Source organism: Vidua chalybeata, chromosome 16 (assembly GCF_026979565.1).
Source record: "Vidua chalybeata isolate OUT-0048 chromosome 16, bVidCha1 merged haplotype, whole genome shotgun sequence".
Lineage (NCBI taxonomy): Eukaryota > Metazoa > Chordata > Aves > Passeriformes > Viduidae > Vidua > Vidua chalybeata.
In genome coordinates, this window is record NC_071545.1 from 3,053,753 (window position 1) to 3,079,528 (window position 25,776).

Below are 25,776 nucleotides of genomic sequence, written 5' to 3' on the forward strand. Positions count from 1 at the left end.
GGCAGCAGCTAGCTGGCAGATGGGTTTGCTCACGAGCAGAAGCCAGAGCCCAGAGGAACTGTTGCCTGTGTGATTTGGAGTGGGCTCTTGGAGGTGGCACCAGCCTCCAGCAGCACTCAGGCAGAGCTTGTGCATGGCAGAGAGCAGCGAGAGGGACAGTGGGGTGTGTGTGGGAATGGCAGTGCGGGGCAGGGCTCAAAGGGCAGTGTGTCTGCACAGTTCAGAGCTGCTTGGGCTGCTCAGACCCAGCTTCTGCTGTGGCAGCCTGTGGGTCTGCAAAGCCTTACAGCATTTCCCAGCTCAGCAGCCAGCGTTGGGAAAGCAGGAGAGGGCCCTGGGCAGTGCTGATGGCTTTGTTTCATTCCTCAGGTATTTTCTTAGGGTGGGCAGTGGTGGTGGGCTCAGCCAAAGCTGGGGTGTTGCTGTGCCCTTAACAGCTTTCCCCAGGCGTGGCCTGTCCCACCTTCCCTGTCCCTGCCTGCCCTCAGCCCCTCCATCTGGCCTGTTTCAAAGGGCTGGCTCACGCCTGCTGTTTGGGATATTGTTTGTAACTCCTTGGGTCTGATCCATGCTAGATGGTTTTATTGGCAGCCACGAGACTGAAACCCCACTGCTCCTCTTCTCCTTGGACTTCCTGCCTTTTCCCTGCTGTGCCAGCAGCAATCCTCCTGGAGAGAGAGGCACAGCCAGGAGCTGTCTCCTCTGGCTCCCCTGGCTCGTCCTGTCTGGAGAACGCCGTGAGGATCCCGCTTTCTTTGCTGTGTCCACCTGGATTCCTGTGCCTCAGCCAGACCCTTCAGGTATATGGGGCTTGCCTGGGACTTGGTGTAGCAGGCACTGTAAATACAACTATTGCAGTGATGGGGTTTGAAAAATGGAGGAAACCAGCTGGAGTGTGACCAGGGAGCGTGGTGATGGGATTGCACTGGAGTAACCCCGGTGTGTGTTACCTCCTGGGGGTGTCTGGAGGAACACGCACACACTGGGCTGGAGAGGAGCAGTGCTGTTGGAAAAAGCAGATGCTGTTTGTTTGTGTGGTAGTGTTGAATTAAGTTGGGGTTTTGGTTTGGTTTGGTTTTTGTTTGGAATGTTTCTTGCGGGGGTGAGGGGAAAGGCAGATTTATTTTAAATGGGAATGCTGGTAAAATGGAGATTATGGAAGAAAAGAAATCGACATGGGAATTGCTTCAGTTGTCTTTTTAAATGGAAGGATAGTCTTTCTTTGAAATGACTGTGCAAGCTTCTAAATGTATTTAGGATGCTTGTCATTTTTAGGAACATGCTCAGGCTTCTGGACAAAGCTTTTCCTTCGCTCTTTGGGTCAGTAGATTTCACTAAGCAGCTTTCCTTGATCATGTGCCAACTTTGGTATTTAATGTGCTCTCCCCTTTCTTAGCCTGACCCACAGCACAGTGGATTTGCCTTTCATTCTGGTTCTGTGACCTTGCTTTCACACAGACCATTTGAAGATGAATTTCCCAGACTATCTGCTATTGATACAATTTTTCTTTTGTTTGTTTATCTTAATTGAAATGGACATTATTAATAATTTTTAGGCTGCTACCAGCTGATCAGTTAGAAGAAGCTGGATTTGCAAATACCTCTCATTCGTCCTTGTATTTGCATATTCCTGAGTTTTGTGGTGCTGGTGGAACAGAGTCCAAACTAAGCAAGCACAGGGAAGAGGTCTGAAACAGCCCCTGTACGAGGACTGAGCTTTTGGATGTGGGTGTGGGAAGAGGGGATGGTAGGAAGAGATCTGTAGGGTCAGGACTTGCATGGAGAAAGAGGACAGGGAGAAGCTGATCACTGTTCTAGTCTAAGAACTACAGAGCAACAAGTGAACCCAGGAAATGGCAGGTTTGCAGACGAGCTGGAGCAGGCTTGTCACACAGCATGTGTTTCAGCTCTGGAGCTCTGTCATGTGCAGTTATGAATACTAGAAGTTTGCTTGGATTAAAATATGAGCTTGATAAATGCTGGAATAATAACCATTGGATGGATATAGAGATGGATACTGAACTGTTGCATGCAAAGACATTCTGGCAGAAGAAGCCTGTGAGTTATTCACAGCACGTGCCATGGCTCTGTCCTGGGAGATAGGACTGTTGAGTGATCCTGTGCTCCTACCCTGTGCCAGGCATCCTCAGTTGGAAAGGAGGTACTGGCTTTAGGGGGACACTGAGCTGACCCTGCATGGCTCTGCTCTGTGTGTTCCCATCCTGGCCTCCTGACAGTACTGAGAAATTGGGATTTATAGCATGGGACCATTCAAACAAAATACGTATCAATGCAGTCAACTTTGAATCAAAGCCCACTGGCCTGATGAAATACATGGACACTGGACCCTGAAACATTGACCCTATAAAGTAACCAAGAGGTCAGTGTGAAACTCAGCAAGTGCTTTCACTGCAGTGCTGGGGCAGAAATTGGCAGCACTTTGGGTGAGGGCCAGGTGTGATAATGGGTGTTACCTGCCATGCAAAGGCTGTTGGACCATGTTCCTGAACATCTGTGCACACAGCTATGCACTGATGGTCTGTATATCCGTGTATTCAGCTGGATCCACGTCCAGGCTCCCCGTTAACCCCCTGGAAACCTGTCTCTCATGACCATACCCCAGGCCTTTTTGTGCCTGGGGCAGAGGCAGTTGCCTGACCTGTGCAGTGGCTGATTATTCATACAGAATTCACAGTGCTTGCCCTGGCAGGGCTTGATCCAGTCTTTGGTGTTTGTAAGGTTTATTTTTGGCCACTCCAAATGCACACAGGGAGTTGGGACTGCTGAGCAGCTCTGCTGCACTCTTTTACTGGGAAGTGAACCTGTTAGTGAGTAAAGAAGGTTGAACTGGTAGGGGGATTTGCTCCTACATACTCTGTTTGCAGCCACCCTGGAAACTCACTTGGGGTTTAAATACTGAATGCATTTAGACAATTATTATATATGCATTTTTATGCTTTGCTACTTAAAGAACTCTTTAACTGCTGAAGCAGGGAGAAAGCAGAGCAGTCCATTGCTCCGTCAGAATGTGAATTTCATCTTGAGATCTTCACCTTACCTAAAACACAAAGTTGAGTCAACTTTGGGGGTAATTTTAAGGCCACAGGCTTGACCCCTGTGTGTGCATGCCCTGTCCTCTTTGGCAGGTGTGTACGCCCTGGAGATCCCATGTGCAAGTCTGCAAGGGTGGCAAGGAAGCCAGTGAAGATGTGTGGACATCACTGTCTGTGGTCTGTGGCAATTTAGGAGGGGAAACGCAAAACAGATTTAATCGGAAGTCTTTCACAGGGTTTCACGTTATTGCAGCAACTTTCGGGCAATACAGGCGTGATTCATCCTCTGCCTTCCTGGCTTGGCCTCACTGATTGATAGAGCTGCAAATCCTACACGTTTGTATTCTTCACACCCAGAGCTCCTGCTCACAAAGGCAGCTCTGTAGGTAGACAGGAAGGATGTTGAGTGATGTTGGCTCAGTGGTGAGATGCTGGAAAAAGCAGAGTTGCTACTTCGGAGGCTCTGAATTTGCCCTTGAAGGCACAGGAAGGAGGCTCTTGAGTTGTGTGAAATAGGTTGTGTTTGGTCGTGCCAGAGTGGTGGCTCTGTCTCTCTTGGCTGGTCTCTGATGAGGACACCTTGAGGACATTCCTGTTTGTGATCCTCAAAGGTAAATGCTGGAGTTTTTCAGTGTGAGAAATCTGCTTTGATTTCTCACCTCACCATGAAGACAAATTTGCAAGACCTTTCAGTAAATCGTGTCTCACAGCAGATTTACTCATACCAAGAACAGACAGGAGTTCCCCTAATACTCTCACTGTCCTTATCTTCCAGGAAGTTAGAACAGTTGTATTTAGCCACTCCTGCAGCTCGGCGGGGAGGGAAGGAAGGATTTGTGTCCTTCTCATGCACAGCACTGCATCTGTGCAACAGGACTGTGGTGCATGTATGAAGGGCATGTCTGTACAGGCTAGATCATGAATTCCCAGACTTTTGGGGGCCTGTGGTATTTGCTGAAACCCAACCTTCATCCACCTACAGCTGAGTCCTCCCTTTCTGTCGTTCTGGCTCAGCTGAGCACAGCGCTCCTGGCAGCCGGCCCAGCTCGCGCGACTGAACCGGCAGCTGGCCTTCAGCTCCTTTTAGATGAGATTCTCTTCTAACCCAATCCAGATCATCCCCCACTCCCATTTGTTGACCTATTTCCCCCCTGCCTGCCCCCCTGCCTTGTATCTTTTGCAATGGTGTGTGCAGTTCCCTTTCCAGAGCAGCTGCAGGGAGCTGTGGGAATATGGGGGAAATGCCCTGCAAGGCAGCGCACGTTTCAGAGAGCCAGTGCCTAATTTAGGTTGGGAGGTACCCATGCAGGTTGACTGGCTCAGCCACTGCAAGGCTGGGATAATTCAGGCAGCTCAGGGCCTTGTTTTGTTGCATGCCAAATGCCTCTGAGGGTGGAGATCTCTCTGGTCCTGGCCTAGGACTTGGCCTCTCTCAAGGAAGAGCCCCTATGTGTTAAAGTCACTCTGCATTCAAATGGACTGTGTTGACACTGTAAGAGCACGAAGTTTTAATTCCAACTGAGTTTTTCTCCTACTCCCTGTCAAAGCATGTGTGCTTGCTAATTTAACTGGTTGCTTATTCCATCTGTCCACTGTGGTGAAGAGGCTGGGACACTTGATTATTTTTGTCCCCTATGGCTGAGGGCCATAGGCCAGGCTAGGGCCATGCAAGGAGAGAGCCCGGAGGGAATGGAATCTGTTGTCCCATTCAGCACACATGCTTCCCACTGTTCAGTTGAAGTTGTGTGTGTGATAGGAGAGGAAGAAATACAAACTTGTAGCGTAATTTAGGTTGGAAAGTACCTGTGGAGGTATCTGAGCTGATCTACCTCCAGTGAAACCTGTTTTCTGAATTGTTTCTCTGAGCGTGCACAGTGAAGTGGGTGCTCTGCCAGCCTGAAAGACTCCTGTGGTCCCAAGCAGGAGGGCAAAACTGCAGCAGAGTGGGCAAGATGACAGCGAGTCACTCTGCTCACTGCGGCGTTTGGATTACACAGCGGTTTTTATTTAAATACCATATCATTATTATTTATGTATGAAAACCGCTCTTAGTTCAGGATTAGTGCCAGTTCTCTAATGTTCATGCTATACTGGTATTGCTCTGTGCACTGTATTGTGTTTCTAGAAAATCACTACATTTAAAAGAGATTAGAAGCAGCGATGAGAAATGGCCGCTTGTTAATTGCTAAGTGGTGGGTGAGTTGGAAAGTGTGGTGCTTGGCTTTGGGTGGGCAAAAAAGGGTGTTTGTGAGTCACAAGCTGGTTTTAGAGGGAGGCCAGTGGCTTTTGATACTGCAGTTACTTAGCTGGTTGGTCTGGATCCAGATCTCATTAAGATTTAATTCATGGCTTGTTCTTAAGGAATCTGGATCTCACAGTAGTCTCAGCAAAAATCTTAATGGCAGGCGACTCAAAACTTGTGACTGCAGTGTCTGTATCTGGCTCGAGGTTCTGTGTCCTCTGAGTGTCAGGTGCTGAATGACCACTGTGGGCACAAGCTGTGACCCCTGAGCCCTCATGAGGCACTTTGGGAATTCATCCCACGTGGGGCTTGGGGCCCATCAGTCACAGCTGGGAGGAGAACCCTCTGCTCGCCCTGCCAGCATGGGCTGTGAAGGATGAGCCAGATTCCCTCCTGACTCTGGTGTCTCCCCTCTCCTAGGCCCGAGGACAAGCGTGGGACGATGTCGGAGGCGCGACACGACAGCACGAGCAGTTTACAGCGGAAGAAGCCACCATGGTTGAAACTGGACATCCCGGTGCCGGTGCCCTTGCCCGTGCCAGAAGAGCCCCCCCAGCCCGTGCAGGTACAGGGGCTGGCGAGGAGGGAGGGGTTGGGGAGCTGGGGAGGGATGTGCTGGGAGCATCCCTGTGCCTGGGATCCCCATCAGTCCTGGCTGAGGGAAAGGCAGCGTGTGATGGCAGGTCCTGAGGCCACATAAGAAGGGGCAGAAGCCTTTGAGTAAATTTATGAGCAGTAATTAACTCCCCTTGAAGGGGATGTGGGAGGGATGAGGGTGGGTGGCTGACGTGCTCACATCAGTGGATGTGAGTGTTTGGATGTGGGCATTGTGAAAAGTGTCTTGGCTGGGATATGAGAGTGAGGTATTCAAACAAGCATTTCTTAAGGGGACTGGAGGACTGAAGGTCTCCCAAGACAAGCATGAGGGCCTGGAAGTGCTGGAGCTTGTGCTGAAATGAGCAGGGTATGAATCTGACTTATGAATAGCCAAGATAATGACAGACTTTCATCAGTAACAGCAAAGAACAGTTACTGGCAACACAAAGCTGTTAGCAGCATGAGGAACATAAGAGAACCATGTGGGATGAGAAATAAATAACATTGAGGAGTGCTGAAGTAGAGATGAGGTGATAGGTTAATGGGAGCAGTGCAGAGCATGAGAGTAAAACACCCTTATTTGTGCTGGGAGTAGGGAGAATATCAGGAATACCTGCTACAAGGTATTAAAAACTGCTGTAGGGGTGAGACCTGGATATGAATGCTGGCTGCCTGTGTGGCCTTGCTGCAGGAACAGCACTGAAGGGAGAGCCAGAGGGTTCTTGCTGCCCAGCTCCATGGGTGTGTACAGCGCCTGGGTTCAGTCACTTATGTGAAAAAAAGTTTAGTCATTAGAGAAATGGAGGGTTATACAGCTTCCCTGGAGGGGGCTGAGGACAAGCTTGTCTTAAGAGGAAACTTATATTACACTTGGAACAGCAAGAACTGTCCTCTTCATCATTCTGTGATCCAGGGATTCAAATGCACTTCACTTACATGACAGCTCCTGGCAGATCAATCTTGGTTCTGGTCTTCCCTTGGAAGGAAAGGGTTTGGGGGTCAGTCTGTAGGGATTAGGAGTGGAGTTCAGGGTTTTACCAGTGCAGGTTGATACCTTCTGAATCAATTATTTAAGGTTCTGATGGATCTCCCCCTATCTGGAATCTCTAAAGCCAGCTGGGCACCTGGAGGGACACTCTGTGCTTATGATGGAAGCTGGTGGAGGTGACGTTCTCTGCACAGCCCAGGCTGTCAGGATAAGAGTGCATTGTGTGCTCCTCTGACTTACAGCCTGAGTATCTGTGTACTGCTTTTACATAAAAGATATCAAAACTGTTAATGTAAGTGGAAATCATTAGCTTTCTGGGCTAGAGAGGCTGAAGGAGTCTTGAGGCAGAGACAGTGTCTGACCAGAGGATCGATCAGAGCTTCACTTGCCAGAGGGGCACTCTGCTCAGCCTGCCCTGTGCAAATGGGACATGGTGTCTCTGCTGAGCTGATAAAAATGTAATCCAGAGCAGCCCTGGGGAGGCAGTTGTGTGAGCCTGGTGAGTTGTGTCACATTTGGTAGGTGACATTTAGCCAAAGACATGTGAGTGTGCCCAGGCAATTAGGCTATGAACAAAGCCTTTCCCAGCTTGCTTAGGCTGCACCAGGCAGCAACTGCAGACCCACCCAGAGCTCTCACAGGCTTTCAGTGCAGATCCAGAGCCACTTAAGAAGCAAATCCCACTGACTGCGCTTCTCTTGACCTTGTGGAGTGGTCGAGGTAGGAGAGTGTGATTTGGGTAGACAACAGCCAGGAGGATGTGTTGCAGGAGCTCAGGCAGCAGACGCTGAATTGCTGAGATCCCCATCGCAGAGCTCTGACTCCCTCCCGCTTCCCTCGGCAGCCGACGCGGCGCCAGGCGTTCCTGCGGAGCGTGAGCATGCCGGCCGACAACAGCCGCGTGCCGTCCCTGCCCCACGACCCCGCGCGGAGAGCGGTGCTGCAACGCCAGACCTCAATCACCCAGACCATCAAGAGGTGAGGCACGGAGCTCCTGGAGCCTGCTGCAGTGCGTTCTGCCATCCAGTGCCATCCTGGAGCTCTGCACTCCTGGTTCTCTGCTCGTCCCGCTGCCTGTCGCAGCAGGGTTAGGCTGAGTCCCTCGTTACCTTGTCAGGCTGTGGAAGAGTGGGTGCAGGTTGGTCCCCAGTGTAGAAGCCCAGTGGTGCTGTGTAGCCTGTCTGTAGCACGTGAGGAGACAGGTCCTGGGAGGAAGATGCTGATGACCAGGACAATGAATGGTGTTTGCCACTTACAGACAGATTTTGGCTGCCCCCGTGCCCCAAGGGGGGCTGTTTCTCACTAACAGGATGTGTCAGGCCCTGATGTTTAGCTGTGACTGTAGATGGGGTGTGCTGGGCGTGCTTTGGTGCAGTGTCTGAGAGCACGTGGTTGCTGGGGGAGGCAGAAGCCCATTGGAGCTGTGCAGGGCTCTCAGCAGCTTGGCTCCTAGCACTGGCTCATTCACAGGTTCTTGAGATGGCTCTGAGAGGTGGTGGAGAGCAGGGAGAGGCTGCTCTGGTCCTGTGTCCCACTCCTGCAAAGGGTTGTCATTAGGAGTCTCTTGAGACATGGCCGCACAGAGCTGGATGCTCTTTCCCTCACCATGGCAAAGGCTTATCCCAGTTTGCCCAGAGGGAGTGGCTCTCCCAGCTTCTCTCCTGAGATGACTTGCTTCTACCTCTGGCAGTGTGTCAGGCCTGCCTGGATCCCAGGAGCATCCCTGGAGCTCCATGGGTCAGGGGTACTTTCAGCCAGCCAGGCTTCGCCCACTCACAAAGGAGCAGCTCTCCAGCTCTGGGAGATCTCCCACACACTGTTTTCCTTTGCCTCAGACGTTCCCCAGCTGCCTTGGTGCTGAAGCTCTCCTGCACCAGCCCACTCTGATCCTGCTTCTCGTGAGGTTGGGAGGGCTGAGCCCGTGAAGCGGCGTCTGCTCTTTTCAGGGCTGTGGGCAGCCTCAGGGTCTGCTGGGGCTGTCCTTGCACACCTACACTGCCTCTTCCCTTGCCTCCCTGCTCCTGACGTGTTCCTTGCCAGGACAGCTAGGCAAGAGCACGTCAAGGATGAGGGGATATCCTGGGAAGGTGCTGTGGAGGCCCTGACAGGAAGCATTGGGTGGAAGGGCCAGGGTAACCTGCCCCAGAAATCCTCACAACATGCAGTTTGTATTGCATGTAAGGGAGTGAGCAACTGTGAACTGCTTTGGTGCTACTGTGACAAATTTACTTTGGGAAGGACTTTACAAGGAGCAGAACTACAGGAGATGCACACATTACACAACACTAGCAATAAAAGCATTAAATGAGTGGATCAGAAACAAGGCCAGGGGAATGGAAAGTATCAAGGCTTAAATCCCTGTTTTCCATTTAGCGGAGCTAGGAGAAGCTAGCAGTGGAGAATGCAGACCATACATCCCTAAATTGTGTTTTGGGATTTGTTTTGTGAGTCCAGGAAGGCTGACTGCCAAGTTTCCTGCTTAACACAGCCCTCAGAATGCACAGAATGTGAAACTGCAGCAGGACTCCGTACCATCTTCCCTGGAGGACACAGATCAACTGTGAACATAAAGTCAAGCTTGTGTAGTCCAGAGCAAGGCATGGGAGTGATTCATATGGAAGCATCTAACACCATTTCCAGTCTTCCAGGGTGTCTGAGATGTCCATGCAAGGCAGCAGATGTGCCACAGATAGACTTGTTCACTAGGCAAGATCCTGTAGGGCACCAGTCTCCTGTCTCTAAGCAGATCATATCTCGGCCTGCTGACACCTCCATGGTTTCACACTGGTGTCCAAGCCAGCTGTGGAATCTGGAGCTGCGTGTCTGGCCTGAAGAAGGCAGGTCTTACAGGGGGAGCTGAGGGGGATGGCAGTACTCCTGCTACCTTCAGAGCAATGTGAGACACACGTCACAGGTGCACCAAGAGGATTCAGCAGCCTCCTGGGTTCAAAGATGCTGCTGCTGTGTGGCTTGAGGTTGGTTGTTTCTCTTAGGTCGTGCTCTCAGCTGGAGGCCACTGTCACATGCAGTGGGGCACAACTGCTGCCCTTTGGGCTATGGAAGGAGATGCAGTGGCTGCTCCTCTCCACAGCCCTGGAGGTTCCTTCCCCTCAGCTCTCTTTTCTTTGCAGCAGACAGGTTCGGTTTCAAAGGAGTCAGACCCTGCCCGCCCGTGGGCACCGGGGGGGCAGGAGCTCCCTGAGAAAGCGGCAGTCCCTGCCCCGATCGTTTTTCAGGTACTGGTAGCACTGAGTGTGAAACCCACCCCTGCATGTGTGTGCCAGGGCTGTTGTGAACTGCACAGAGTCTGGCTGTTGCTGAGATCACATTGCCTTCCCAGGACTGTCCGAGAGGCCTACAGACAGGCAGAGTGAGAAAGTTCATGTGTGCCTCTAACAGAAAACAATTGTCACTCCTACTAAACGTGTAGGCAGCTGTCAATAAGTAGCATGGACTAACAAGCTGTCCACCCGCCAGCCTCACTCCCTCCTGCCTTTCCTAACAAGCTGTCAACCTCCTGGTGTTCACCTTAGCTGGAATATCTCCCCAGGGCAGCCTTAGCCCAGCCTGCCTTTGCTGGCAGCAGTGCAGCATATGTTGGCCCCAAAGCCTTCTTGGGGCAGGAGGGGAAGGAGAGGAAGCAGCACCAGACAGACACTGTTGTGTTGGTCCAGAGGGGCTCAGAGCTGATGAATGGAATACAGCATCCACTCTTTCCCTGTTGACATCATGGCTTTTTCTAATGCAAATGTGACTGTCTTCGTTTTGAGGTGGAGGTCTTTGTTTACTTAGCTCCAAGGAGATGAGCCACTCCAGGAGTCCAGGGCACAACGGGCCCATTGGCCATCACCCCAGATCTGGAGTTTAGGAATCTTTAAAATCAGACAGACAGTGTGATTTTGTGCATGGCAGGGACTGGACCTAATGCCCTGTATTCCTGTCCTGCCGTCCTGGCATTGGCCAGCTGCCACTCTGGCACTGTGACCACCTTTGGGGCTGCTTGTGTTTGGCCTTGGGCTTTCAGGGCTGCTTGGCTCATGACAGGAGAGTGACAGCTGACTCTGGTGTTGGTCGTTACAGTGCCCTGGGGACTCCATAGGATGTGATGGGGATCCCCAGCTGAACAGAGGCATTCAGCATCTTCCCAGGGTGCTCCAGATGCCCTGAACTCTTTAGTGGATGATTTTGGCTGTGATCAGGGAGGAGAGGGACAGCTCTTCACCCTGGCCCTCACCCAGCAGTGGTCTCTGGCAGTTCCAGAGTGTTCCGCACAGTGCCAGCAGCTGTGGTGGTGCTTGTCCTTCCAGGCCAGTGGGAGCACAGTTTTGGAGAGCTCTGAGGCTGAGTGGTTCCACTCCTCAGCAGGCTCATATGGGCCCAAGTGACCCTCAGCCCCTCTCCCTTTGAGGCCCTGTGCACGGGCTTGTCACCCAAGGTCACCTTGCCTTTGAAGTACTGGTTACAGCAGTCTGTGGGGAGCCCTGTGAGTGGTCACACTGTTCTGTGGTGTGTGTTGTGCCAGAGCAGCTGGCAGCTTGACCTCTGTGCTATGGGCTTGGTGAGTCTGTCAGGGCAGGGGCTGGCCTGGGCCTTTGCTCTGGATGGAGAGGAAGATTGCTTCAAGGAGATGTGGGTCTGTGGGAGCAGAGAGGTGCCCCAAGATTTTCACATAGCCCCATCTCCAAAGGCTTGCACGTTGACTTGCTGGTGGCATTTGGGTCAGTGAGTTCAGGTGAATTCCAGCAGTGGCCCACAGGACCTCTGAAGGGTCTGTTCTGTATCATCGTGAGAACAGGGAGGGCTGTGGAAAACGTGTGGTGGTTGCATATGGAAGGTTTTAGCCTGCAAGGCTGTGGCTTTCTAACACACCTTTTGACGTGGTGGCAGAGCACCTTCACCTGTTGGTTGATGGGGTTTTTGCTTGGAAGGGTACAAAACCACAGGACTAATTTCCTGTCTCCAGTGCACTGTCTCAGTTCCCCTATGTGGCCTAATTCTAGATTTATCCCTGCCTTTACTCCAGTGTGTATTTTACTGCTCACTTTGTCATCTGTGAGGTCTTGCTTCTCAGCAGCTGGAGATCTTGCCCCTGAGCAGGGGGGCTGAGGCCAAGGTTTGGGTTTGGCTTGGACTTTCAGGTTTCAACACCTGGGCCAGTCAGCTGTAGGCTGAGAGAGCTTGTCATCTCCTGAGGATGGATTAGCCATGGTGGGAACTGCTTGGCAGGGCTGCCATGACTCCTGTAAGTTTAGGGTACCAGCTGTCCTGCAGGATTTGAAATAGGCTTTTAGTCTGACTTATCCTGATCCCTCTCTGCCTTCCTTGGGATTTTGCTTCTGATCCACTGCTCTTCTGTGGCAGCAGCCACTTGGCAGCAAACCTGCCTTGTGGCTGCAGCCTTGTGCTCCTGCTTCTGCAACCAGCAGCTTAGAAATGTGTGTGTGCCTGCCTTTGCAGAGACCAGAACTGCAGCAAGTTTTGCTGTTAATGCAACCCTTGAGGAGGCTAGAAACCCTGCAGCATGAGATGGAGAAGTTAGGGAGATTCTGGGAGTGTGGAGGGGAGGCTGGGAGAGAAGAGAGATTTCTGGTGGATTTTGGGACAAGTTACAGAGCTACGAAACAGTACAGTCTTACAATGGGGACCCAGAGCTGGCCTGGAGATGGTAAGTGTTTGCAATAGATAGTTTTTAAAGTAAAAAAACACCTTTCATCAAGCTATTTTCTGAATTTCTGTACCATTTCTTTTCCTTTATTTTTAGAAAAACTCGGAACAAACTGTCCTTTGCCCAGAGTGACTATCTCCTGTCATTTTTCTTCTGTCTTAAGAGACAGAACGCTGTTGATGGTCAAACATTTCTGGCCAGCATCTGTCAGGTTGCTAAAACCAGCTGAGGACAAGCTGCGAGATGCTCCTGGGGAAGAATCCTGTCCTTGAATTGGGGTGGGCTGGAAGTGACCACCAGGGCTTTGTCTTTTCACGTGCATAAGTCCAAGCAAGCATCCTTCTTCTTAGCACTTGTCTGCTGGCATCTTTCAGAGGCACAGCAGACTGGTTTGGGGTGAGCAAAGACAGCGATGCCACTCAGAAATGGCAGAGGAAGAGCCTCCGGCACTGCAGCCTGCGCTACGGGAAGCTCAAGCCTCAGGTCATCCGGGAGATGGACTTGCCCAGCCAGGACAATATCTCTCTGACAAGCACAGAGACCCCTCCTCCGCTCTACGTGGGACCCTGCCAGCTGGGCATGCAGAAGGTGAGTAACCTGGGACAGAGGGACAGAGGGCAAGGCTGAGCTCCCTGCTCGGTGTCTTCAGCACGCTGGCAGCTGTGACCTGTCTGCAGGCTGAGCTCTGCCTCAGCACATCTGGGCTCTGTGCTCAGACTCTTCTCACGTCCCACGTAGGGTTTGGCAGCTCTCTCTCCAGCAGCTTCTCTCTGGTCTCGTTGGCTGAGATCCCTCAGCTGTGCCAGTGGCCCGGAGCAGTGTTGCTCATGCTGTGACTGTGGTGATCAGGGGTGTGCAGCATGACCAGCAGCTCTCAGCCCAGGCTTTCTGCTGCCATTTTGAAGGAGAGAATTGTGTTGTACTCAGAGTAACCACTATGTTGGACTCAAATGTACAGTAGCAGGGCTGGCATCACTGGGGACATTTGCCCTGCCCCAATCAGAATGCAGGCTGTAGGACAGCTACCATCCCCATAGAAACCTGGATACATTTTAGGACTTTGAAAAGTGTCTCTTGCATCAATGGTGCTACAGCTCTACTCATGGGTCCTCAGAAGTGGTTTTGAGTGCCTGCAAAGGGCACCTGGGTTTGGTGCTGCCTCCTGCTCATTACCTTCAAGTGTGACCCAAGGAGGGGGGCGTCCAGAGGAGCACATCCAGTGACCAGAACTAACCACAATATCCAGCTCTTCCCACTGCTCCCCTCAGCGACAGTGTATGGCTGATGGCTGTGCTTTGGTGAGCACCGCTGGGTGACTGCGAAAACAATTCCTCCCAAAGCAGGTCAGTCTGTGACCTGCAGCCTGGTGGCATCACTAAAGCACAGGGGAGTGTGGTGCATTTTTCAGTCTCATTTTGCCTTGTTGTCTTCTTTTCTGTTAAATGCCTTGCACCTAATCTTAGGTCACAGGAGACTTAGGAATATTGTTGAGCTGTATGTGGGCTACATTAAATCAGAACGTGGTGTCAGTAGGTGTGAGCCCATTAAGCTTCCTGTTGAGTGTGCAACTGTGGATTAAAAAAGCTCGTAAAACCTTGGGATAAAGCATAGAGGTCTTATGGAAACCACAGCTGGGATGATGTAAGGACAGAGGCAAGGTTTGTAGCTGAAGGCAATGTTTTCATTACGTTGATTCGTATGTTTGGAATAAGTGAGAGCACTGGCCTGAGGAGTCCCAAAGAAGGGCTTGCAGCTCCTGGAAGCTTGCCTGCTTTATCCAGCTGTTAAATTTAATTAATGGAAGCAGATGTAAATATACAGTAAAGTTTCAACAGGATAACAGGAAACTGCTTAAGTCCTGGGCTGTCCAGTATCAGGAAGGAAACTAGCTGAAGAAAGAACATTTCTGTTTTCAGGGATTTCCCAAACTCCTATTTAGGCATCACATTCTCTGACTGTTGAGCTCATTGGCATGAGAGACAATGAAACCAAGAGCTTAGGAAGGGCTGGAGGAGGTTTGGAGTCTTATGTGAGATACTGGAACAGGCTGGTTGACAATAGTCAGTACTAACAGAAGAGAAGAAAACCCAGTAGGCTATTCCTTATCTCCCTATTGTAGAATTGCTTGTTGGTCCCTGCGGGCTGGTTCTTGGTCAATCCCAGGAGCCAGGCCCCTTTCATGGTCTCACGAAGAGAGAGGAGGCTTGGCAGGAAAGGCTTTGGGGGTGGAAGGACTGATGGGCTGCTCCTCTTGGCAGATCATCGACCCCCTGGCGCGGGGGCGAGCGTTCCGGATGGCCGAGGACACGGACGGCTGCAGCGTCCCCCACACGCCCATCACGCCGGGGGCCACCTCGCTCTGCTCCTTCACCAGCTCCCGCTCGGGCTTCAACCGCCTCCCGCGGCGCCGCAAGCGCGAGTCCGTGGCCAAAATGAGCTTCCGAGCGGCCGCCGCGCTGGTGAAGGTACTGCCTGCGCAGGGCACGGGCCACAGGGGCCTCTGCCCTGGGACACGGTGCAAGGAGCTCAGCACAGGGGATGGGGATAGCTGTGCTGGAGGGGAGGAAATGAAGTCACCTGCTCTTGTGTTACAGCCATGTCTACAGGAGGCAGATTGGCCAGAAAGCGGGGATGGTGGTTCGGTTTTGGTACAGGTCTTGCTTTTTCTTTGTTGGCCTGAGGACTTTGGCTCCATGGCCAGCAGCCTCAGAGCCTTCTAGCAGGTCCAGTTCAGCCTGTCTGGACCTTTGCATGGTCCATGTGCACCTGGTAAGCAGCCAGGGAAGAGCAGAAATACCTGGCTCTTGCTGTACAAGTCTCTTCATCCTGCCCTGTGCCTGCTGTCCTGGGCTCAGTGATGTTTTTTGCTGTGTCCAGTAGCAGCCATCACTGTGGTTTGGTCAGACACGTTGTACAATACGTGCCAGAGGAGCACGTGACAAACCTGGAGGCAGGTGCTGTGGGTTGAGAAGTGGGGTGACAGCTGTGTGTCTCACCAGAAAGGTCTCACACATCACATCTGCTGTGCTCCATCCACAAGCATGAACCAAGCTCAGCACTTGGGCTGGGGGGGGGTTTTGAGCTGGGGGTCAGGTTCTGGCGGTGCCCCCACGTCCCTGTCCCTGGCTGCAGGGCCGCTCTGTGAAGGACAGCACCCTGAGGAGGGCCCAGCGGCGCAGCTTCACCCCCGCCAGCTTCCTGGAGGAGGACACGGTGGATTTCCCAGATGAGCTCGACACTTCCTTCTTCGCTCGGGTGAGGGGCAGGTCTGGCATGGTGCTGGCCCAGAAGCAGAGCAGGACTCTGGTTCTGGCAGGACTGTGTGTGGCAGAGAGCAGCGCTGCTTTCTGCCAGGGCTGCTGTCTCAAATGGGGTGTTGGCTTCTTCTGATGGGACTGCTGTCTCTCTGCCCAGGAAGGAGTCCTTCATGAGGAGCTCTCTACTTACCCAGATGAAGTGTTCGAGTCACCATCAGAAGCTGCAATCAAAGATGCTGAGGTGAAACCTGCAGATCAGACAGATCTCACAGGAGGTGCTTTGGACAAAAATGAGCTTGAAAGAAGCCACTTACTACTGTGAGTATCTTCATGGTAGCTGCCAAAGCGTAACATGGGGTAGCCAACCCATTTGGAGTGGGGCCTCCTGCGTGGAGGAAGTCAAGATCTGAGTGCTGTGGGCGTTTGGTGCAGAGCTCAGAGCAGTGCAGTGATGGGTTTTCTTTAAGTCCAGCTGAAGACCTCCTGCCCCAGCTACCCATGATGTGAAAGGTGACTCTGAGGCCACTTCTGCAGTCACTCCAGCAACTTCCAGCTTCATACTAATGTGTCTCAGAGATTGTATCATACCTTGAGGAAGCAAAAGACACTTTAAATCAGCTGTGAGGATGCTGAAGGCCCAGCCTTTGGCTATGGGAGAGCATGGCAAAGTGAGAAAGCTGTTGCCCTTGCCACAGTCACCAGTAACTGTTCTCATGCTCCAAGGAGCGGTGAAGCATTGCAGAGTGTCGAGCTGGGCTGCATTCCTCACTTGAAATGAGAGAAAGGTGTGGCACTGATGCTGAGAGCCCTACAAATATGTGGGTGGTGCTGTGCTGTATGCCTGGATTTTTTCCACCTGAGTAACTGGTACTGAGTAATTGCTCTGTGTTGCTTCCGAGTCAGCTCACCCCAGCAGAGAGCTCTGCTGGGTGTGAACATGGAGCAGACAGGGAGGTCCTTGTTGTGGTTCTGCTGCTCAGCCTGTCTTGCTGTGTTGGCACTTTCCCTTCAAGTGTTTCCAAGAACTTCACTCGGTTTAACATAAGGGGAAGAACAAGTGGTGGGAGTTTGTTGTCACTCCTCTGAGATGGTTTCAGTCTTCTTGGCTCCCTTTGGATCTCTTTAGTTTTATTTATTGAGGAAAATACATTTTTTTTCACACTTCAGAGAGGTGTTATCAGAGTCACAGTTGGGTGTCCTTTCACGTGGTGAGGTGTTTGTTTGGGCATGGGGAGATTGCAGCACTGGAAACACTGGGAAGCAGCAAGTCCGCCCCACAGAAACCACTTGACCTCTTGGGCAAGAGCAGGCTGCAGTGGAACCTGCACCTTCTGCTGCAGGAGGACTTCCCAAGGGGAAACTGGGATATTTAAATGCATCTTCTGCAAGGTGCAATATGAAAAGAGCTGAAGTTTCCAGCAGTATTTTGTCTACAGAGGTTCAGATTCTCCCTTATGCTGTTGCTTGCCTGTACTTCAGAGCTGTCATGATCTCTCCAGATACTCCAGTCATCTTTCAGAAGAAAGGTTGTTGGCTGTTTTCTCTCAGCACTTCTGACAAGCACTGTCTTTGTGCAGAGTAGGACATTTGGGAGGCCAGAGGAGGTACACTGGACTAGAGCACGTGTTGGGAGCATGCCTCCTGCAGTGCCAGACAATGAGGAGGGTGAAATGGGAGTTAGTTGGGTTTTTTTGGTCAAGTCTGAGTGCTACAGTTGTGACCTTTACACTGCTGTCTAAGAGCAAGGAAATACAAATCTATCTGGATGTGATGGAGACATAAAAAGTAGGTATTATTCACCAGTAACCTGTGCAATGTTAATCAGATCTATTTTGACAAAAAAGCCTTCTTTTAGCTCAGGATACTTGGGATTTTTATTGCGTTGTTGAAGCCTGCTGTTTTTTATTCTGAAAAATGCACACATTGGTACAAATAAGGGAGGAATGGAAGAGAGATTGGGAGAGGCAGCTGGTACAGCTGGCAACCTGTGACAGTGCTGCTTTCTCGGTCTGGGAAGCTGCTCGGATTCACTTTTGTCCAGTTTGCCAGTCCAGTCACATTGAAGTGAGGCATTGAAGTGACATTTCAAGGTGGGTATTTCCACTGCTGGGCTAAACTCCACTTCCATTTCATAGCAGATGGCAGAGTTAGAGGATTGAAGTAGGGGAGGAAGTAGACTTGCCTGAGACTGCAGAAGTGCCTGTTGCAGCCTCCCTGTTTCAGCCTGTTGCTGAAACACTTTAAAGCCTCGAGAGCTCCGCAGTGGTGGGGCTTAGTTTGGCACAGCAGCCTTGTGCCACGCTCTGTGTGTTTGCTGTGCTTTCTGCCACTTCTGTGCTTTCCTTTCCTGGCTCTGGGTAACCCTTTAAAATACGGCTCCCACTTCAGGGCACCTTGTCTGCCATCAGCTGCTGCCCAGCCCAGAGCGGGTGGGCCAGGCAGAGGCTGTGCTGCCACCAAAGGCCACGGGAGGGCTGGTCCCTAGTGCTGTCCTGCTTTTGATTTCAGCCCCCTGGAGCGAGGCTGGAGGAAGCAGAAGGACGGGGCCCTGGCGCAGCCCAAGGTGCGCTTGCGGCAGGAGGTGGTGAGCGTGAGCCCGCAGAAGCGAGGCCAGCGCATCGCCGTGCCCGTGAGGAAGCTCTTTGCCAAGGAGAAGAGGCCCTACGGGCTGGGCATGGTGGGCAAGCTGACCAACAGGACGTACCGCAAGCGCATCGACAGCTACGTCAAGCGGCAGATCGAGGACATGGATGACCACAGGTGAGAGCTGCGCTCACAGAGGGTTCCCCATGAACTGCTGAGCGAGGGATTGCTGCTGGCCCTCGGGCACTCGAGTCACTGGTGCTGCTGAGCTCCCCATCTTTGTCCCTTGGAGTGCAGAGCCAGCTGCAGCTGACGGCAGCGTGTTTGTGTCCTCCCCCAGCTCCTCATGGTGCGTCTGTGTCTCTGCTGCCTGGAGGGACTGCAGGTCTCTGTGCCACCACCACTGTCCTGTGGTGAACAGCAGGGCTCAGCTATCCCTGCCTCTGGGCATTCCCCTAGAGTCATTATTTCAGAAACACAGCACAGTTTAGCATCAGGCTTTGGTGTTCCCGTGGATGTTTCCTTGGGAAAGGGTGGTTGCCCAGGGTAATGGGGGAGTCAGAGTAAACAGGTTCTGTCTTTGGCAAGACCTTAGGTCATTGCCTCCTGTCCTGTGCACTCCTAGGTGATCCTGGCCATGTACCCCAGATTTTGGCGAGGTTTCTGGGGGAAAACAGCAGCTTTTCCCCTCTGTTCTGTTAGCAGATGTAGTATGTCTGTGTTTCTGCCTCTGATCCTTTCCCCTTCCTTCGATCCAGGCCTTTCTTCACTTACTGGGTCACCTTTGTGCATTCACTCATCACCATCCTCGCTGTGTGCATCTACGGCATCGCCCCTGTGGGGTTCTCACAACACGAAACTGTTGATTCAGTAAGTGATGTGCCTGGAGTGTGATTGAGTTTAGCCCTCAGCTGTTGTGTCACAGCACACTGGCTCCTTGCCTTCTGGCTGGGTGCCTGCTGTCCAGCTGGGGGCTGCCTGGAGGGTCTCTGGGAGCCCCCACACCACCTTCTCTCCCTCCTGCAGCCACAGTGCTCCTGATGTCAGGTTATAGCTGACACGAAGCACGGTGGCTGTGCTGGCAGCACTTCCAAACAGCTTGTTCCCCTCCTGGTGGAGACCAGAAGGATGATCATGGCAGGGAAATACTTCAAACCTGAGCTAAGTTTTTGCAACAGTTGCAGGATTTTGCTTCTGCCAGGGGTAAAACTGACTTGTGTGACTTTGGGAGCTGATTTGAAGCTGTTTGTAGCCTTCCCACACATTGTTAAAGGTTTCCGGGATACAGATATCTCTACAGCCATGTCCCTACTCCATGCAGGAGATGCCCTGGGGAGCTTCTCAGCTGCATTTCTGACAGCTTTCAGAGCACCTGGGCCTGCACTGCCTGTGGATGCTGCCTGTGCTGCTCAGTTCTGTGGAGCTTTCTGCAGGCTCAGGCCACTCCAAGGCCTCCAGGCCCTGGGATTTCTTGAAAGTTGAAGTAGCCAGACAGACATTTTGAATAAAACCTCAACGTGAAGGTGCTCACACCTTGATGGGGGTTTACATGTGATCCTGCAAAAAACCAGATGGAGAGAGCTGTGGGCCCCGTCATTGGCTGTGGGGATTCCTGTTCACCCTGGGGCTGTTTTCACCAGTCCCCGCTGCTTGCCCTGCTGACTCTGGGGGCTGGAGCTCACAGGGCTCTTGCTTTCTCTCCTTGTAGGTCTTACGAAACAGAGGGGTTTATGAAAATGTTAAATATGTTCAGCAGGAAAACTTCTGGATCGGCCCCAGCTCAGTGAGTGCCGCTGGTGGGACTGTTAGTGGGTGGATGGGGGACTGTGTGCTGCAGCTGTGCCACCCCATGGACCAGAGCCCTCTGCTGCTTGGAGCTCAGGGATCTGCTGTCACTGTCAGGGAGCAGCAGTGCTCCCAGCCCCAGCTACCCTGCAGAATGGGGTGCCTGGAGGTTGGGATGGACCTTGGCTTTCCTGCTTTGCACCCTGTTCCTACAAAGGCAAGCATGGGGTTAGAAAAAATGCAGGAGTTGTATGGTGCGTGACAGCTTTCCTGATGCCATTCCTCCTGGGACAGACGAAAATGAAGGGGAAATGTCACACAGTTTTCTCTTCCAGCCATAGTGCTAGCCTTTCTGGGGCTATGGGAAAAGAAATCCCTGAACTTTTGTTCTGGACCTGTCTCCAAAGCAAATATGGAGAATGTGCATGGTGTGTGTTGGGTTTCATCGTGCAGGACTTGTTGCTGGCCCTTGAGTCTGGGTAGGGGTACCCCTAGCAGCTCCCTCAGCCTGCTCTGTCCAGGTAATCATTGTCTTGGCTGAGCTGAGTGTTTCCGTCTCTGCCAGGAGGCCCTGATCCACCTGGGGGCCAAGTTCTCCCCGTGCATGAGGCAGGACCAGCAGGTGCACAGCTTCATCAGCGCCAAGCGGGAGAAGGAGAAGCACTCGGCGTGCTGCGTGCGCAACGACAAGTCAGGCTGCGTGCAGACCTCGGAGGAGGAGTGCTCAGTGAGTGCCATGGCCCTTCTCCTGCCAGCCCTGCAGCCTCAGGGTTCCATTCTGCTGATGCTTCTTTCCCTGGGCTTCATGGTGACACCTCTCCTCTCTCCTGCAGTCCACGCTGGCCGTGTGGGTGAAGTGGCCCCATCACCCCAGCACACCGATGCTGGCAGGGAACAAGAGGCAGTTTGGCTCTGTTTGTCATCAGGACCCCAGGTAGGTCCTGCCTGGCCCAGCTGCCATCCTCGGGGGGACAGGGCTGCTGTACAGTCAGTCCCAGGCCAGTGGATTGCTGGATGAGGCAGCAGGAGCTCTGGAGGGGTGTGGGGCAGTGATGTCCCTGCACTGCAGGGGAGGCTGATGCAGGGTGTGAACATATTTCTCCTCACCTCTGGTCTCTGCTGTGGGCTGCCCACCTGAACAGAGGCCTGTTGTGAGCTGTGGGTGCCTTTCTCAACCCTCTCCCCCTCCTCACCTGCTCCCTGCACAATTCCCGGGGGGCAGCAGTCACGAGCATAGCACACCTCTGTCCAGGAGCCCAGCCAGCTGCTGGCTGCCTTGGCACAGTCACTGTGGGCTGAATGCAGCTGAATTCCTGCCCTTGGGGTGTGTCCACCTGAAAGAGATCCAGTTTGTTGCTGGGCAGCTGCGTGCTCTCTGCCTTTGTGATCTCTGCTGGAAGGAGGCTGAGGCATGGCCAGCATGGCCTTGGCTGGTCTGGTGTGTCAGTGTCACCATGCAGGGACACAGGGAGCTGTGGAATGGCAGCTTGGGCACAGGCAGAGTGTGGAAATCCCCCCTGGTGCTGGGGAAAGGTATTTCTCAGGCTGATATGTGCTTTGTTGCTGCAGGGTGTGTGAACAGCCAGCCTCGATGGAGCCCCACGAGTGGCCAGATGACATCACCAAGTGGCCGGTGAGCATGGCCAGAGGCACAGGGCCTGCAGGGGCAGCTGCAGCGTGGCATTTGCATCCCACTGTGCAGAGCCTCGGCTGTGCTGGTGGGAAGGCAGGGCCTCTGGTGCAGCTTCTGCTGCTTGTCACAAACACCAGCTCAGGGCAGATGTGCTCTGCCCAGCCAAGGCTCAAAGCCCTCCAGCAACTAAAGTTGTCCTGTGCCAGCTAAAGCTCTGGATCCTGTCAGGGTAACAGGGAGATGGAAACCAACTCAGCCTTGGGCTGGAGAGGAGGTGTCAGCTGATGCTCAGGCAGATGGAGTGTCAGGCACCATCCTGCTGTCAGAGGGAGCTGTGTCTGGGATCTGGCTTCTTCCCAAGGGGCTGTTTTGATTTTACCCAGCCAGCAAGCAAAGCTGTGGCTGTCTGACTGTTGTTGTTTTCTAGATCTGCACAAAAAACAGTGCTGGGAATTACACCAACCACCTCCACATGGACTGTGTGATTACAGGCCGGCCCTGCTGCATTGGGACCAAGGGAAGGTAGTGAGTTTTACTTGTATGGAGGGGCTGGGTGTTGGGGTGAGACATGGGGCCTTTTCAGGTTGTAGACCCAGCCATTTGCCCTCCTTGTCCTTTCCACACACCGCCCAGAGCCCTGCTGGGAAGGGGAGTTGGACAGAGAGCCATGACAGGTCTCCAAGATGGAGCAGGGGTTAACAGCCAGCCTGAGGCTGGCACAGCAGGGTATCTCACTCACCTGGTCCTGCAGTATGGAGGGATTTGGATACCAGTTTGGAGGGATTGAACAATTCTGCTGGGAAGTCCTGTACTTTTCCTTAGCAGTGGCCAGCTTGTTCCTGACAGGCTCCATTGTCCCCAGCCTGCAGTCCCTGGGCACTCAAAGGAGTTGCCAGGAAATGGCCTACTCTGGGTTTCCAAAAGAGGAAGATGCTGTTTTTCTCATGTTATCCCTGAGCTTGAGTAGTCACCCAGTTCTTGGGCTTGGCTTTCCCTGCTAGGGAGAAAAATGTGTGCTGTCCCAAGGAATTTCTCTGTCCCTGAATGTCATGATCAGGATACTCTTGACATAGCCCCCCCTTCCCCTCTGCCAGCTGTGGAGGCACAAGACTCGCCCAGTCTGAGACACAGCTTCCACAGGCTCTGGTGGCTCTTCCCAGCTCTAAACAGCAGCTTTGGGACCTGCCTTGGAGTCCTGGCGTGCAGATCTGTGGAGCTTTCCTGGAGGAGAGAAGCAGGAGGGGTGTGTGGAGAGGCACTGGGCTCAAATGGGAATGTGTTCGTGCCTTTGCTGAGACACTACAGTATGTCAGAGGCAGCTGAAGGCATCAGTTCTCATGGATGGGATGAGAAAAGCAGAGTGGGTGGCCTAGGAGGGCACAGGAATGATCCATTGTGCTTTCCATGTGCGACTTGTGCCTCCTGCAGGTGTGAAATTACCTCCCGGGAGTATTGTGAATTCATGCGGGGCTATTTCCATGAGGAGGCAACGCTCTGCTCTCAGGTAAGGGTGCAGTGGGGGGGTTGTATGGCTGCCCTTCTCCCTCCAGGTGCCCTCAGAAGCTTGGCAGGATCTGGGGTGGCAGTGCTGCAGATTAGGTGGGAGTCCTGTGTCCTGTCCCTCCCTGAGCCTGGAGGAAGCTGCTGCTCCTGGCTGGAGTGGCAGAGGTGGCTGCATCTGTCCCCCTTTGGGGGCCAGCCTGGCAGCTGTGAAAGGCCACCATGGGACCACTGTGAAAGCAGTGGCTGAAGGATCCACAGTCTGCTCCATGGGCAAGCAGATGCCTCAGCTCTGGGTGCTGGGGTGAAAAATGAGGGCTTAAAGCTGCCACAGGGAAGGGATGGGGTTCTGTAAATCTGTTGGAGACAAAGCCTGGTACTTGGTTCAAAGAGAAGTGGGAGGGGAGCCCCTCTTCCAGAGCTATCTGCAGTGTGCCCTGGGCTTGGAGAAGGACCACTCTCAATACCCATTTCTGCCCTAGGTGCACTGCATGGATGATGTCTGTGGGCTCCTTCCTTTCCTAAATCCAGAAGTCCCTGACCAGTTCTACCGCCTCTGGCTCTCGCTTTTCCTCCACGCTGGGTAAGCAGAGGTGTAAAAGTTCCACTGACAGGGTGGGGGCACCCTCAGGCCGGGGACTGCTGTGAGGGTTGTGGCTGTCCCTCGTGGGGACACAGGGATCTGAGCTGTGCTCTCTGCCAAGGTTTGCCATCCTGTGTTTGTTGGGAGGGATTAGCAGCATGGGTAAGGCCAGAGCAAGGCTGGGGACAGAACACGAGCACAGGGGTGACTTCAGTGGCTGCTGCTTCAGCTCCTGTACTCTGCACTTGGCAGGATCCTGCACTGTCTGGTTTCAGTCTGTTTCCAAATGACGATCCTGCGGGACCTAGAGAAGCTGGCAGGATGGCACCGCATCTCTATCATCTACCTTCTCAGTGGCATCACTGGGAACCTTGCCAGTGCAATATTTCTACCCTACAGAGCAGAGGTGGGTCTCCTGCAGCCCAGGGTCCTGGTAACTTGCCCTGAGCACAACCCTTCTCTACATGCCTGTGCCTCTGTGGCTGAGGCAGAGCGACCAGAGCTGGGCTCACCACTGCAGCCTTGGCACTTGTAGCTCAAAGATGGCACCGCACCATCATTTAACTGCTGAGCAGCAACATCCCAGGGTACCATGGGCTTTCCAAGTGGCTGGCCTGGGCTGGCTGCAGGAAAAAGGCTCCTTCTCATAACAGATGGGGGATTGTCCAGCCACGGGGTGAGAGAGGCCCCAGGCAGGCTCAGGATCAAGAGTGGTGTCAGACACCCTCCACCTGAGAGTGGCAAAGAGCAGAGCTCACCGTGCCCACAGGAGACTGCATGGCTGGACCTGCAGGAGCCTTCATCTCCTTTCATAAGGGAAACTACAGGGTGGGTGGGGCAAGCCAGGAGATTGACTTCAAGGGCTTCTCCCCTCTGGCAGCTTAAACCAGATCTGCCCTCCTTAGTCTGTTCTGGCCTCACACCTTGATCCTAAATCCACCCAGGCCCCTTTACTCCTGGTACCCCATTATATGGATGAAGTTGCAGAGTCTCTTTGCCAAGAGCCACTGAACAGGCTTTGAGTAAGGAGTAACTAATTCCTGGAGCTGGCTGCAGAGGCCAGGCAGGTGGCATGAGCCTGACATTATCTGTAATGCTCTTCTTCTGCAGGTTGGCCCTGCAGGATCCCAGTTTGGAATTCTGGCCTGTCTCTTTGTGGAGCTCTTCCAGAGTTGGCAAATCCTGGCACGCCCATGGAGGGCTTTCTTCAAGCTGCTGGCTGTGGTGCTCTTTCTTTTTGCCTTTGGCCTCCTGCCTTGGATCGATAATTTCGCTCACATTTCAGGATTTATCAGTGGTTTCTTCCTCTCCTTTGCCTTCCTGCCCTACATTAGCTTTGGGAAGTTTGATTTGTATAGGAAACGATGCCAAATTATAGTTTTCCAGCTCATCTTCATTGCACTCTTCTCAGGACTGGTGATTCTGTTCTATTTCTACCCCATCAAGTGCGAGTGGTGCGAGTTCCTCACTTGTATACCCTTCACAGACAAATTCTGCGAGAAATACGACCTGGATGCACAGCTCCACTGACAGCAAAGACTGGCTTCTCGAGCAGGCCCTGGAGATGGACTGTCTTTGCATTTGCTGTGCCAGTTCCATGGGGACAAAGCCTCTAATCCAATGACACTTCTAACCCTGCCCGTGGTTAATTTAAACTGTCTCCTTAGCACTTGGCAGGCATGGTTTGCCTTATCTCAGAAGACTCTGAAAAACAGAACGTTTGTGCCTTGTTCAATTGTATTGAACCTTTTCTGCTGCCATTATTTTTATTACACTAGTTTCAATACTACATTTTTAACCAGAGTTGTTTACTACTGCTAAGGTGGTGATTAAACGGTGAGGTAGCGTTTTAGCTACTGTGAATTGTTCTGAGTAGTCCGTGCCTACCTT

The 25,776-nt window shown here is 52.7% G+C and overlaps 1 protein-coding gene across 1 annotated transcript in view; it reads left to right on the top strand.

Moving 5' to 3' along the window:
• Window positions 1-25,754, top strand: part of RHBDF1 (rhomboid 5 homolog 1) — a 34,326-nt gene extending 8,572 nt beyond the window's left edge. Inside the window, exons 2-18 of the mRNA XM_053957768.1 lie at window positions 5,716-5,860; window positions 7,725-7,858; window positions 12,920-13,133; window positions 14,804-15,010; window positions 15,678-15,800; window positions 15,960-16,120; window positions 18,311-18,562; window positions 19,144-19,255; window positions 20,094-20,168; window positions 20,736-20,897; window positions 21,004-21,104; window positions 21,740-21,803; window positions 22,231-22,325; window positions 23,232-23,307; window positions 23,786-23,886; window positions 24,139-24,292; window positions 24,997-25,754. Coding sequence (XP_053813743.1) covers window positions 5,738-5,860; window positions 7,725-7,858; window positions 12,920-13,133; window positions 14,804-15,010; window positions 15,678-15,800; window positions 15,960-16,120; window positions 18,311-18,562; window positions 19,144-19,255; window positions 20,094-20,168; window positions 20,736-20,897; window positions 21,004-21,104; window positions 21,740-21,803; window positions 22,231-22,325; window positions 23,232-23,307; window positions 23,786-23,886; window positions 24,139-24,292; window positions 24,997-25,416 — 2,574 coding nt within the window. The 5' untranslated portion in view covers window positions 5,716-5,737 and the 3' untranslated portion in view covers window positions 25,417-25,754. The remainder of the gene's footprint in view (window positions 1-5,715; window positions 5,861-7,724; window positions 7,859-12,919; window positions 13,134-14,803; window positions 15,011-15,677; window positions 15,801-15,959; window positions 16,121-18,310; window positions 18,563-19,143; window positions 19,256-20,093; window positions 20,169-20,735; window positions 20,898-21,003; window positions 21,105-21,739; window positions 21,804-22,230; window positions 22,326-23,231; window positions 23,308-23,785; window positions 23,887-24,138; window positions 24,293-24,996) is intronic.
• The last annotated feature ends 22 nt before the right edge of the window (window positions 25,755-25,776 follow it).